Genomic DNA, 14,352 nt, shown 5'->3' with positions numbered 1-14,352 from the left:
GTTAGTTTTAGCTTCTTATATGAGTTCTTTGTATTAAGCTTTGTACTTAACTTCTCCACTTCATCTTAAGCTCTAATAGCTCTAATACAAGTTCTCTTATAAAAGAAGTTCTCGGGGAGAACTTAGATTCGAACTCGGAATTCGAATAAGTACTTGAACTTCATAAAAATCATTCCAACGAGAAGATCTAAAAAGAAAAGTACTTTATCTCCAAGGGGAGATTATATTTGACACATGTACGAGTTAGCCAATTATTTCTTGCACTTTAATTGGATCTTGGCTAACACTCATTCGTGCTCATAAAATAATTACGAAGTTTAAGTGTAATCCCTTCTAGCATCTTTAGTGCTCTCCGGGGGATTATTACTTGTCTCATATAAACATTTCGTAATTTGTCAAATCTTAAAACGGAACGTACGAGTTAGACAATTACTTAACGCTCTTTAATTGGATCTTGTCTAACTAATAATGTACATATAAAATATTACGAAGTAAAAGTGTAATCCCTTCTAACATCTTTAGTGTTCCGGGGGATTATAGCTTGTCTCATATAAACTACTTCGTAATCATCCGTTATTTAAAGACGAATCAAATCCACGAGTTAGCCAATTATTTTCACGCTCTTTAATTGGATCTTGGCTAACACATATCGTGTATATAAACAATTACGAGACATATCGTATAATCCCCTTCTAACATCTTTCAGTGTTTTGTGGGGTTATTATTCGATATATATAAACTACTCGTAATTATTCGTCTAAACTTCAAAAGCACGATCTTACACCAATTACTTGCACTTCTATTATTTGGATCTTGGCTAAAAATCATAAAACTTATACAAGTACTTGAAGTTAAAAGTATACTTTGACCACATAAGTGTCAAAATATAAGTATACTAAAATCCTTAAGCCTACGAGCGTAGATGATAAGTTACAATTCCGAGATTGTAACTAAAGTATTCTTCGATTTATAAATACATAATCGAAAGAAGAAGAATACTAAAGAAGTCATAAGCCATAAGTGCTTAACATAAAAAGGGACTTCTCATATTATTCCACAACTTTATCAAAACTATAAAGGAGTAATTGTAAATATACTTGACCATCTTGTATTATTCTTAAGTCAAGTATTGTTATTTAGTTTTAATATTCTTATTGGAATATTATACTACTTGTGGGGTAGTACAGTAAAATACTAGTTCAAACCATCTTTTCAATACTTGGTTTGTTTTATGAATTGTCTTATTAGTTTTGTAGTGAGGTGAAGTGACGTGAGGTGATTCTCGTTCTAAGACCCAAGTCCTAGACGTACTCACGGGGAGTTAGTAGTCTTCGCACCGTGAAGAAGAGGAAAGACCCAAGACCGGATCACTAAGATCCAAGACCGACAAAAGCTACGGAAGCCAAGTCCACACAAATGCTCTACAACAACTTTGAAGAAATAGCGGGGAGTTATTGTCTAAGATAAGTTGTGTAGGTATTACATTTATTTTGAGGTGGTGACCCATGTGTTACGCACCAAGATAAATACTTGTAAAGGGTGTAAAGGCTTCTCCGCCTACTAAAGGAGCGAGTTTATTATAAGGGAAAATCCCGAGTCCGGGAGAGGAGCTCGGGGACTGGAGTAGGGGTGAGCGAATCTATTAGAGGTTGCGCCATCGCGAACCAGGATAAAATCACCGTGTGGTATTTTATTTCCTTGCACTTTATCTTCCGCACATATAAACTGCATAAACACTCGGTAAAGTTTTAAAAAGGGATAAAATATTTTTAAAAAGCCACAACAATTTTTAAATTGGTAATTAAGCTATTCAACCCCCCCCCCTTTAAGCTTAAAATAGCCCTCATACGGGACCTTACATCAGCGATAACAAACATCATCCTTATAGACATTATTCTCATTACTGGAGAATATGTGTCAAAGTAGTCCAGACCTTTATGTTGCTTGTATCCTTTAATTACAAGTCTTGCCTTGTACTTGTCGATAGTACCATCAGTTTTTAACTTCTTCTTGAAAACCCACTTGTTGCCTAACAGTTTACAACCGTTTGGAAAATCAACTAATTCCCAAGTATGATTCTGCAGAATTGAATCAACTTTATTTTTAATGGCCTCTTTCAACATGGGGCCATCGGGTGAGGTAACCGCTTCCTCATAGGATTTCGGGTCACCTTCCTCGAGCAAATATGTCATAAAGTCAGACCCATAAGATTTCTCCGTACGTTGTCTTTTGCTCTTTCTCACTACCCCCACATTTTCATCCTCACTTTCTTCACTCTCATTATTGTTATCTATAGACTTATGAGCTCATTTAGACGTTGTAGGAGGTTCTTTTCCTGGATTGCAAGGAAATGTCGTCTAAAAAAATGAGGCATTCCTAGATTTTATAATCATATTCTTCTGAATGTCAGGAATCTTAGAATCATATACGAGAAATCGATATGCAGTTCTATGTGGTGGATATCCGATAAAGATACAATCCACAGTCTTTGGACCAATCTTCACCTTCTTAGGTGTAGGGACCAATACCTTTTCCAGGCACCCCCACACTTTCAGGTGTTGGTAACTTGGTTTCTTTTTCTTCCACATTTCATAAGGACTTACATCCTTATTCTTGCGCATAGTAATATTTAAAATATTATTCACGCTTAAAATGGCTTCCCCACACATCGACTGCGGAAGTCCAGGTCTTAGCAACATTGCATTCATCATTTTTTTGAGAGTGCGATTCTTCCTCTCAGCCACTCCATTTGGCTGAGGGGAGTATGGTACAGTGACCTCATGGATTATACCATGTTGTGAACAGAATTCCCCAAAGGGTTCAACATATTCACCTCCACGATCATTTCGTATCGTTTTGATTTTCTCAGTTTGTCGTGTCTTAACTTCTTCCTTATAGATTTTAAATTTATCTATAGCTTCGTCTTTGCTTTTCAGCAAATATACATAGCAGTATTTTGTACAGTCATCTATGAATGTAATAAAATACTTGTTTCCTCCTCTAGTTGGAGCGAATTTTAAATCACATATATCGCTATGTATTAGGTCTAGCACTTTGGTGTTTCTTTCCACACGTTTAAATGACGATCTCGTTAATTTTGCCTCAACACAAGTCTGACACTTATATTTTGTATCAATTGTTAATTTTGGTATGTATTATTTTACACTTAACCTTCGTAAAGTGTCATAATTAACATGTTCTAATCTAGCATGCCATAAATTAGGAGACTCAAGCAAGTAAGCAGAAGAATTCTTCATTTCATTATCGTCCTTAATGGACATAACATTGAGCTTAAATAGCCCATCAGTTACATAGCCCTTGCCTACAAACATACCACTCTTAGATAAAACAACTTTATCTGACTCAATTACAAAATGAAAGCCATGATTATTCAACAAAGAACCAGACACAAGGTTTTTGCGAATATCAGGCACATACAGTACATTCTTCAAAGTCAGATTCTTCCCAGAGTTCATCTTTAGAATCATCGTGCCTTCACCTTCAACAGTAGAAGTCGCTGAATTCCCCATGCAAAGCTTCTCACCAGCATCGGAAGCCTTAAGGCTAGAGAAAATCGCCTTGTCTGAGCAAACATGCCTAATAGCACCAGTATTAATCCACCACTCACGCGGATTGGAGCCGACTAGGTTCACTTCAGAGACCGTAGCACAGAGGTCTATATCACCCATCTCCTTGGACATGTGATCGACCATGTTTGCTTCTTTCTTCTTGTTGGCCTTTTTGGGCCTCTTGCAATCAGAAGACCTATGACCCACTGTATCACAGTTGTAGCACTTCCCTTGGAATTTCGATTTCGAAATCCCTCCATTGGGTGCCAGTTTTTCCCTTTTACCAGAAGTGGCCTTCTTTTGCTTGGAGCTTTCAACATGCTCCACCATGTTTGCCTTCTCAGTAGCAACATTCATGCGTTAGGGTTAGTCGCCTGCTGGTGAACCCCATCAGATCCAGTGATCTGTGCGTTGGGATCAGCCGTCATATTCATCGTATTGTTCACAGTGTTATCGTTCATAGATCTGTTACTCTACAAAACAGGTAGAAACAGATGTATTAGTCACATATATTAAATACTAATAGCTTTAAGATTGTGATTCACAATCTGCGATTAATACATACAAAACATACGAATAACAGAAAGAACAAAAATGATATAAATGGAGAAGTTCTCGAGTCCAGGGTATAACTGTCTCATTAAAGCTATTACGGCCCTCACTGTATGTGCGAGTCGTTAGCCTCCCAGGATAAAACGAGAAAACGACGTTGCTGCACGAACAGCGCCTTCGGCGAACAAGAACGGAGCAAGAAACTATCACCAGAATAGAGTATGGTTTTTGTTTAGGAGGCGACTGTGTGGTATATTTCGAATTAATGAATAAACCCTAAACCTGATATGATAATATATGGGCTTGAGGGAAAATGTGTGAGGTACTTCACGTGTAAGTAAATAAACCGCGGTAATTAATAATCAAATCCACAATTGAATCAGATTATTATTATGCCAAATCAATTATAATAATTCGTAATAAAAAATGAATTAAGAATTTAAGAGCCCAATCCCAGTGGAAATTAAATTTAGCAAAACCAGTCCATCCGTAATTATTCGGGCCAATTTTTCAGCTACATTCGTGTCCGCACGCGCACACGCGGGTAACCTCGAGGGCTTCGCAAGCCTCTGATTGGCCCTCGAAAGCCCAAGATTTGCACCCCTGCGGGCAAGTAGGTGTTGGAGCAATACATAAGTAACACATTTGAACACTACATAAGTGTTTTACTATTTAAAGCTATGCATTCTCCTTTGCACATTCAATGTGGGACTTTCATTATTCTACACAAATTTCCACAGCTAAGAGACTAACTTTGAATGATCATATCGCATCCATCTCTTAGTCATTTTGAGTGATTCAAAGTGCCTCATAAAGCTCTCTTAGTCGCCCGCACGCGACATTCGTCCACTCATACTATGTCTCAAATTGACTTGACAATGTGGTACTACTACCCAGATTTTCCAACAATAAAATCTTAAGTTCGTAGAGTAAGCTCCAATGATCTTATAATTTCTGCAAAAACAACTTTGGGGAAAAACTGTATATGGAATAGTTATCCTTTACAGCTTATTTTACATGTAAAATTTATGTTACTGCAAGTTGCATTTGCAATATCTGCAGTCACCAGGCGGGCCTGCCCTTGCATTTTCAGTGAATAAACTAGTCCAATTCATGCACTCACCTTGGTGAATAAACTAGCGTCTCTTGGTTACCTCAAAGCCCCCAGCATGTGTGGCTTGTACATTATCTCTAGACCTACGGCCTCAACTTTGTTATGGACAGAAACTTTACATCCAGCTATGTTGCCTATTACGGATGCACTCAGATTAGTTGGTCTTTTCGCAAGCAACGAACAGTGGCACGCTCATCCACTGAAGCAGACTACAGAACTGTTTCCGCTGAGCAAAAAATGGTGTACTAATCTGCTTCAAGAGCTCCAGCTACCACTATGCTCAATTCCACGGATATGCTGTGAAAATGTAGGATCTACATATCTATGTAAATATCCAGTATTTCACAGTCGTATGAAGCACAGAACCATGTATTTTCACTTTGTGTGTGACCAAGTTTATAAAAAGGCATGGTAGACGTCACTCATGTTGGTTCTAGCCAGCAGTTTGCCAATTCTCACACAAACCCATTTTCCAGGTCTTTATTTCAGTCTCAGATAAGCAAGCTCATCCTCATAGACACGACACCGATCTTGACTTCCAGAGTAAGGATGATAATTGATAAACTATAGTTACTTCAGTTACTACAATCAAACTAGAACTTGATGTAATTACAGTTACTTCTTGGATTAATATTAGTTTACCATATTAAGTTCGACCAATCAAAGACTGTTTTGAATAATTGTATAAAAGATTGCCTACTTGTTATATTTCAACTGATAAATCTGTTCAAGTGATAAGTTAGAAGAATTTAACAAACCAGAAATAGTACTTCTAACTTATTATAGATTATAAGTAACCAACCGAAGATCTGAAAACATATATAATCCAACTACAAACACATTTTACATGTCATTTGCTTCCGCATATTACACACTTTGCACTAATACATACTCCATCTGCTATAAATATAACAATGACTTGATAATATTATTATGTGAAAAGTCTGCTTTGTCTTTTGCAGCAAGTCATTATTTGGTGGCTTGGTATTCAGTAATATTCCCTGTGTAGTTGGTGCTGGAACAAGATCTGTCTCTATAAATCTATAATTTCAAAGACAGTTACATATATTGCAGATATGGCTCAGGAGATGACAGACAGGAACGGGAACGATGGAGATATTGCTCTCTCTGTACTTGAGGATAATATGCATGAACCCTCCGGTGACCACTCCAGTGACGGCTGTTTTGTAACTCTTCCTTTTATACAAAAGGTAAGTAGGTAACAAATAATAACAAATACTACAATCTATAAGTGTTTGGCTAGATTGATAATTAAAGTTAAGTTTCTTTCCGGTTCTCTGTTTTGTTAAGTAGCTAGAGACTTAGGTTTTTAATTTCCCTTAACCTGGAAATAAAATCAAAAGAGTTTTTTTTTATATATAGATAGCAGGCACATGCCAGGAGTCCAATCCTTGACATCTTTATGAGAAACCAAGATCTCGACCACAGCACCAACCCTCTCCAATCCTTGACATCTTTAAGAAAAACTAAGACCTCGATCACTGTATGAACCCTATGTTGGCAAAGAAGTTTCCTTGTCTTTTTTCTCGGAACGTTATAGTTTCAGAGAGTTGCTCAGATTTGTATCAATGAGCATGCTTATATAGAAGTCTTGAATTCGAAAATGGAACTCTTCTTTACAATCCCAAAAATGAAGTTTTAAGTGAAGGACAGTTTTGGTAGCATGAAATTTATTTAGTAACTATCAATCGGCACCATTCGGAATATTGTCCCATAAACAAGATCTTAAACTCATTGTATCATCTTTAATTTTGTAAACTAATAATGAGAACTATAAACAGGGAAACCACAACACAGAGCTATTTGCAGAAATATTAAGCAACTCTAACACAGCAACACTGTATCGAGTTTATGAATTACATTACATACTTCGATAAGTATGATTGAATCTATTATTAACCTTGTCATGAATATACTAGTCAATGAATTACTGAAATATTTACATGCAGCTAATTGCAGAGATGTTGGGCACATATTTTCTAATATTTGCGGGAGATTGCGCGGTGACGGTTAATTTGTCAAAGGACAAAGTGGTTACATTGCCGGGAGTTGCTATGGTATGGGGACTGGCTGTAATGGTGATGATTTACTCAATTGGACACATTTCTGGTGCTCATATTAATCCTGCTGTCACCATTGCATTCGCCTCTGTCAAGAGATTTCCGTGGAAACATGTAACTAACTATCTCCTGTGTTAACCCGTTAATGACCTAAATTTTGGTTTCTATTAACTTTATATATTCATTTTTATGATGATTTTAGCAAGTTTAAATATTTTTTATGACTAAATTTTGATACATTTACGAACACAACCTAGACTCATCTAAGAGCACGCCTTAAGATAGCCTCTCACATTTAAAAACAGACATCACGCCACAAACGATGAAATATAATAGCCTAACAGTACCTACACTCATCTAAGAGCATGCTTTGAGCTAAATTTTGTACAACATTTGCTAGCACGATCTTAAATTTTTTATAATGTTAGGTACCAGCTTATGTTGCAGCACAAATTATAGGGGCAACGTTAGCCAGCGAAACGATCAGGTTAATTTTTCAGGGTACTAAAGACATATCTCCGGGAACATTTCCGACAGGGACAAACCTGCAGTCTTTGGTGTTGGAGTTTATAATCACATTCTTCCTGATGTTTGTTATATCTGGTGTGGCCACCGATAACAGAGCTGTAAGTCTTCTTTCTTCACCTTGTTAATTAACCTGGTTAAAATGATATCCGAATTCCTAATACTCATTCGAGTTGAACAGATTTTTTAAATCCGCCTTCTATATACTTTGTCACGTTTAGGGAATTGTTTTTTCATGATGATTGGCTTCATTCAGTTTTAAATCGCTGTCGTCTATGTCAATGGCGTGTATTATTGAAGGAAATTTGCAACTTGAATAGATTAATAGTATAACAAAAAAAAATTCTCAACTATGCCTTGATAATTTTATTTTAAGCAATAAGCATCGAACAAATGCATGGGACCCTAATTTCTATCAACACTCTAGCCGAAAAAATCTAGTAGTTGAATTCTTTTTTCCTTGCGGAGATCAAGAGTTCGAGTAAATAAAGTGTTAGTAGAGTGATTGAGGAATAATGGACCAAAATGTCGCTTTTGAGTGCTAAATGGTCCAAAATGTCACTTTTGAAAATAATGGCCCAAAATGTTATTTCATAACGATACTTCGTCTTCCGTTTTGTATTTTTAATGTAAAACGGTACTTAGTGTGCCGTTTTGGTACTTTAATATTTTTTTTTAATTTTTTTATAATGTGCAAAACGGTGGTTGAAGTAGCGTTTTGGCTCAAAACGGTACATCATATAGCGTTTTGTACCAAAACAGAACTTTATCTACCGTTTTACGCATAAAAAAAATTCAAAATGCCAAAACGTCACACGAAGTTCCGTTTTAGGTGTTTTGCATAAACGGTACACAGTGTACCGTTTTGAAGTGACATTTATGGTTATTTTTAACCCCCAAAGTGATATTTAGAACCAACACCCGTGATTGACCTCTCAGATATACGGAAAATTAACCGAGTCCTAGATTTTTTGGAGACGTACGGAATAGATCCGATATCTGAATTTTAAGGCCTTGATTTTTGTTAAACGTTAATGCAGATTGGCGAACTTGCAGGGCTTGCAATTGGAGCTATTGTGTTACTTAATGTGATTATTGCAGGGTACGTATAATGTACAACATTATTTTTCTCTCCCCAATTTTTATTTCAAATATAATCAATACTCGCTCTATCTTATTGTTTCTTATATTTTTTTGATTTATTATTCAACTTTTTACATTTCTATAAACAATAAAAACTTCAATGGATCATTATAGGACTTCAAGAAATAGGTGAAAAAGTAGTATCATCGTAATATACTGTTTGACAAATATGATAAGTCGACTGAATAACTTATAAGTCCGCAACAACTTATCGACGAACGTTTGTCGACTCAATTTATAAGTTGAATTTATAATTTATAAGATATTAAGTTGAATGTTAGTAACGACGTACTTTTCTCAACTTATTTTTAATTTTTCGTTTTTTTATTAATTTTAGTTTTAAAAATATTTTTTAATATTAATCTAACTTTAAATATAAGAATTAAGATATTATATTTAAAATATTATTTATTTTAGTCGATTTAAGTAAAAAAATTGAATTATAAGTAAAATTATCTAAACACTTATATAACTTATAAGCATTCATCAATTTATCACTTATAAATCATTTATTTAGTTTAAGTTTAAATCATAATTTATTTATTTTAAGATTTATGAAAGGGGTACCCTATGGTTGAAGTATCTATCCTAAACCTTTTTTTTTCTGTTATTCTGATTCTCTGAACTTTTCTTGGAGTCGTTTTTATGATGGCTCATTTGTGAAATGGGTTGTTTGACAGACCAATAACAGGGGCATCAATGAATCCAGCAAGAAGTTTGGGCCCAGTTTTGGTGACGAGCCGCTACGACGGGATTTGGATATATCTGTTGGGTCCAATAGCTGGGGCAATATCTGGTGCCTGGATTTACAATATTATGAGATTCACAAACAAGCCACTTCGTGAAATTACCAAAAATGCCTCCTTTCTTACTAGAATTTCGCCCAGGAAATAATTCATCTAATATTTTTGTGCTCAATATTAACAGTGATGTAAAAACTAGCTATAATAGTGTTATATCGAACCTCTGTAAAATTAAATAGAGCAGAAAGATAGATAAAGAGAGTGATTAGGGAGAAAAAAGAAGCTGCTTGGTACATTTTCATTTTTAACAAATGAGGTTATTTATAGCCAATACAAGCAACATGTTCATTAAATGCAATGTGAAATATCTACTCCTATGAATCTAGCATTACTATTTAACTTTTGACTACATGACAATCAACTTATAACACTCCCCTCTGATTGTCATGATAGTATGGATCATAAATTGCCTCGTTAAAATCTTGTCAAAGAAAAACCCAGTGGGATAAAAACTTTGGCGAAGGAAAAAAAGTACAATCTCCCCTTGGAAAAACTAATCATTCTCCGAAGTTTTGTTTTAAAAAATTTTTGAATCGTCGCATTCCAATGTTATGTCGTAACTTCCCAAATGTTGAATTCGGTAATGATTTCGTGAATAAATCCGCAAGGTTGTCACATGATCGAATTTGTTGTATATCAATTTCTCCATTCTTTTGAAGTTCGTGAGTGTAAAAGAATTTTGGTGAAATGTGTTTCGTCCTGTCTCCTTTGATATATCCTTCCTTAAGTTGATCAATGCACGCAGTGTTGTCCTCAAACATGACAGTAGGACTTCTTGTGATGTCCGGTAATCCACATGATTCTTGAATATTCTTGATGATAGACCGCAATCAAACACATTCTCTACTGCCTTTAGGAATTGCAATAAGTTCCGAGTGATTTGTTGAGGTTGCCATTGTAGTTTGTTTCGTGGATTTTCAGGAAATGGCTGCACCGCAACATGTAAATACATATCCAGTTTGTGATTTGCCAAAATGAGGATCTGATAAATATTCAACGTCTGCATATCCGATCAACTGAGATGTTGAGTTTTTCAAGAAATATAACCCAACATCAATTGTTCCACGAAGATAATGAAATATATGTTTGATCCCATTCCAATATCTGTCCATCGAAGCAGAGCTAAATCTAGCCAATAAGTTCACAGCAAAAGCAATATCTGGCCTTGCATTATTTGCAAGATACATAAGTGCACCAATTACACATAGATATGGAATTTCAGGACCAAAAACCTCTTCATCATCTTCTCGTGGTCGAAATGGATCTTTATCAGGCTCTAAAGATCTAACCACCATTGGAGTAGTCAATGGATAAGATTTATCCATGTAAAATCTGTTCAAAACCTTTTCTGTATATGTGGATTGGTGGAGGAAAATTCCTGTTGACAAGTGCTCGACTTGTATCCCAAGACAATATTTTGTCCTTCCAAAATCTTTCATTTCAAACTCTGTCTTTAGGTATATGACAGCATCATTAACCTCCGTAGCTATTCCTATAAGATTTAAATCATCCACATATACAGCAATAATTACAAAACCAGATTGTGATTTTTTGATAAAAACACATGGAGAAATTTGGTTATTAATATACCCATCTTTTTTAAATAACGACGTAGTCTGTTATACCACATACGACTAGATTGTTTCAGTCCATACAATGATCGTTGAAGTTTAATGGAGTATATATGACGAGGTTTCTTGAACTCATCCATTTTTAACCCTTCTGGGATTTTCATAAAAATTTCACTATCAAGTGAACCATACAGGTATGCAGTAACGACGTCCATAAGACGTGTTTCCAATTTTTCTTTAGATGCCATACCTAGTATAAAACGAAAAGTAATTCCATCCATCACCAACGAGTATGTCTCTTGATAATCAATGTCAGGCCTTTGAGAAAATCCCTGTGCTACAAGTCAGGCTTTATATCTCATAATTTCATTGTTTTCATTTCATTTTCTTATTAATACCCATTTATTCCCAACAGGGTTCACACCAATTGGTGTTTGGACAACAGGTCGAAATACTTCTCTTTTACGCAATAAATTTAATTCTGTTTGGATTGCGTCTTTCCATTTTGGCCAGTCTTTTCTTCGACGACATTCATCCACACTTTGTGGTTTAGGATCAGAATTTATGTCTACATTCAATGCTGTAGAATACACAAATACATCATCGATTATGGCTTACTTCGATCCCATAATTTCATATCATGCACATAATTTATTGAAATTTCATGATTGTTTAATCCCGTATCTTCAGGGACTGGAATCTCTTCAGGATATAATACCACTTCAGGGGTATTTGCTTCTTCTGGAGCATGTGCCACTTCCGGGGCAATTTTCTTTATTTTTCTTTTTCGTGGTGCAACATCTTTTACACTGACCGGTCTACCACGCTTCAGGCGTGGCTTTGATTCTATAACCAATTCTTTTGTATCTGATTTTTGAATTGGTATATCTATTCTAGCTGGAGTATTTACTGCAGGTATATGAGATTTAGTTATATTTCTAGAATCGTTAAATGCGTCAGACATTTGGATTACGATATTTTGCATATAAATAATTGTTTTAACTTCAAGTTCGCATTGACCGGTACGTGATCTAGAAAATATAATCCTGAAGCATTCCATGTTATGTCAGGATTAACTTTATTTAATTGTTTATCTCCCAATAAGGGAGGAAACATAGACTTGTCAAAATGACAATCTGCATATCTTGCGGTATATAAGTCTCCGGTTAGAGGCTCCAGATATTTAATTATTGATGTGGAATCAAAACCAATGTAGATACCTACTCTTCTTTGAGCTCCCATCTTCGATCTTTGTGGTGGAGCAATCGATACATATACAGCACTTCCGAAAATTTTGAAGTGAGAAATATTAGGAACTTGACCAAGTACCAGTTGTAGCGGAGAATGTTGGTTGTAGGAAGTTGGTCTAATCCTAATAATATTAGCAGCATGAAGTATTGCGTGACCCCAAATAGATGTAGGTAATTTTGTTTCAACAACAATGGTCTTGCAGTAAGTTGGAGTCTTTGATAATGGACTCGGCTAACCCATTTTGTGTATGTACATGAGGAAGTGGGTGTTCAACTGAGATTCCTATAGACATGCAATAGTCGAAAAAAGTTACAAATGTGAATTCTCCGACATTATCTAAATGAATTGACTTAATGCAATGATCTAGGAATTGAGCTCGTAATTTGATTATTTGGGCAAGTAATTTTGCAAAAGTATCATTATGAGTTGAGAGAAGACAAACATGAGACCATCTAGTTGAGGCATCGATTCATGTATCTTGTATATCCTACACCTATAAATAACCATATAAGTGGAACTTGTAAACTTACTTGGAAATAATATATTCTCTCATCTTCTCTCTTTCTCTTCTTCTCTTGGTTTATCTATTACTATATTTATAATAAAAAAATAATTCTACACTTATTTTTTTATTTAATTAAAATATTACATTTTTATTGAGAAAACCGTTAAGTAACGAGTGGTTCTAAATGTGATCCACAATCTGCGATTAATACATACAAAATATACGAATAACAGAAAGAACAAAAAGGATATAAAAGGAGAAGTTCTCAAGTCCAACGTATAACTGTCTCCTTATAACTATTACGGCCCTCACCGTATGTGCGAGTCGTTAGCCTCCCAGGATAAAATGAGAAAACAGCGTTGCTGCACGAACAGCGCCTTCGGCGAACAAGAACGGAGCAAGAAACTATCACCAGAAGAGAGTATGATTTTTGTTTAGGAGGCGGCTGTGTGGTATATTTCGAATAAATGAATAAACCCTAAACCTGATATGATAATATATAGGCTCGAGGGAAAACGTGTGAGCTACTTCACGCGTAATTAAATAAACCGCGTTAATTAATAATCAAATCCGTAATTGAATTAGATTATTATTATTATGCCAAATCAATTATAATAATTCTTATTAAAAACGAATTAAGAATTTAAGAGCCCAAACCCAGTGGAAATTAAATTTAGCAAAACTAGTCCGTCCGTAATTATTCGGGCCAATTTTCTGCTACATTCGTGTCCGCACGTCGCACACGCGGGCAACCTTGAAGGCTTCGCAAGCCTCGGATTGCCCCTCGAAAGCCCAAGATTTGCACCCCCCGCGCGCACGTAGGTGTTGAAACAATACATAAGTAACACATTTGAACACTACATAAGTGTTTTTATATACAGTTATGCATTCTCCTTAGCAAAATCAATGTGGGACTTTCATTATTCTACACAAATTTCCACAACTAAGAGACTAAGTGCATGTTTGGCGTTCCGTTTTTGTAACTTATATGCTGAAAATCTCATTCTGTATTTCATGCGACAGTTTGGGAACTTCGTTTATCGTGACATTTTAACACTTATATGACCATTATTCGAAAGTAGGGAAGTGCTAAAATTCCACTTCTCATTTTCCCGTTAGCGTCGATTTCCTCCTTTATTTTCTTCTTCACCCTACTATTGCATTGATTAAACTATTTTTCTTTATTCCAAAATTTATGATTAAAAGTTCCATTTTATTTAAATTGAATTTGAAGAAGT

At 35.5% G+C, this 14,352-nt stretch overlaps 1 protein-coding gene across 1 annotated transcript; it reads left to right on the top strand.

Moving 5' to 3' along the window:
- The first annotated feature begins 6,103 nt into the window (after positions 1–6,103).
- On the top strand, positions 6,104–10,008 carry LOC141704530 (aquaporin NIP1-1-like). The gene is made up of 5 exons (XM_074507767.1): positions 6,104–6,446; positions 7,206–7,430; positions 7,745–7,942; positions 8,882–8,943; positions 9,665–10,008. Exons 1-5 carry the CDS (start codon positions 6,312–6,314, stop codon positions 9,876–9,878), a joined length of 834 nt encoding a protein of 277 aa, XP_074363868.1. The 5' UTR covers positions 6,104–6,311; the 3' UTR covers positions 9,879–10,008.
- The last annotated feature ends 4,344 nt before the right edge of the window (positions 10,009–14,352 follow it).

This window comes from Apium graveolens, unplaced genomic scaffold (genome assembly GCF_009905375.1).
Source record: "Apium graveolens cultivar Ventura unplaced genomic scaffold, ASM990537v1 ctg7942, whole genome shotgun sequence".
NCBI lineage: Eukaryota > Viridiplantae > Streptophyta > Magnoliopsida > Apiales > Apiaceae > Apium > Apium graveolens.
Note: the sequence above shows the minus strand (reverse complement) of the source record. Positions and strands in the feature narration are given on the sequence as shown.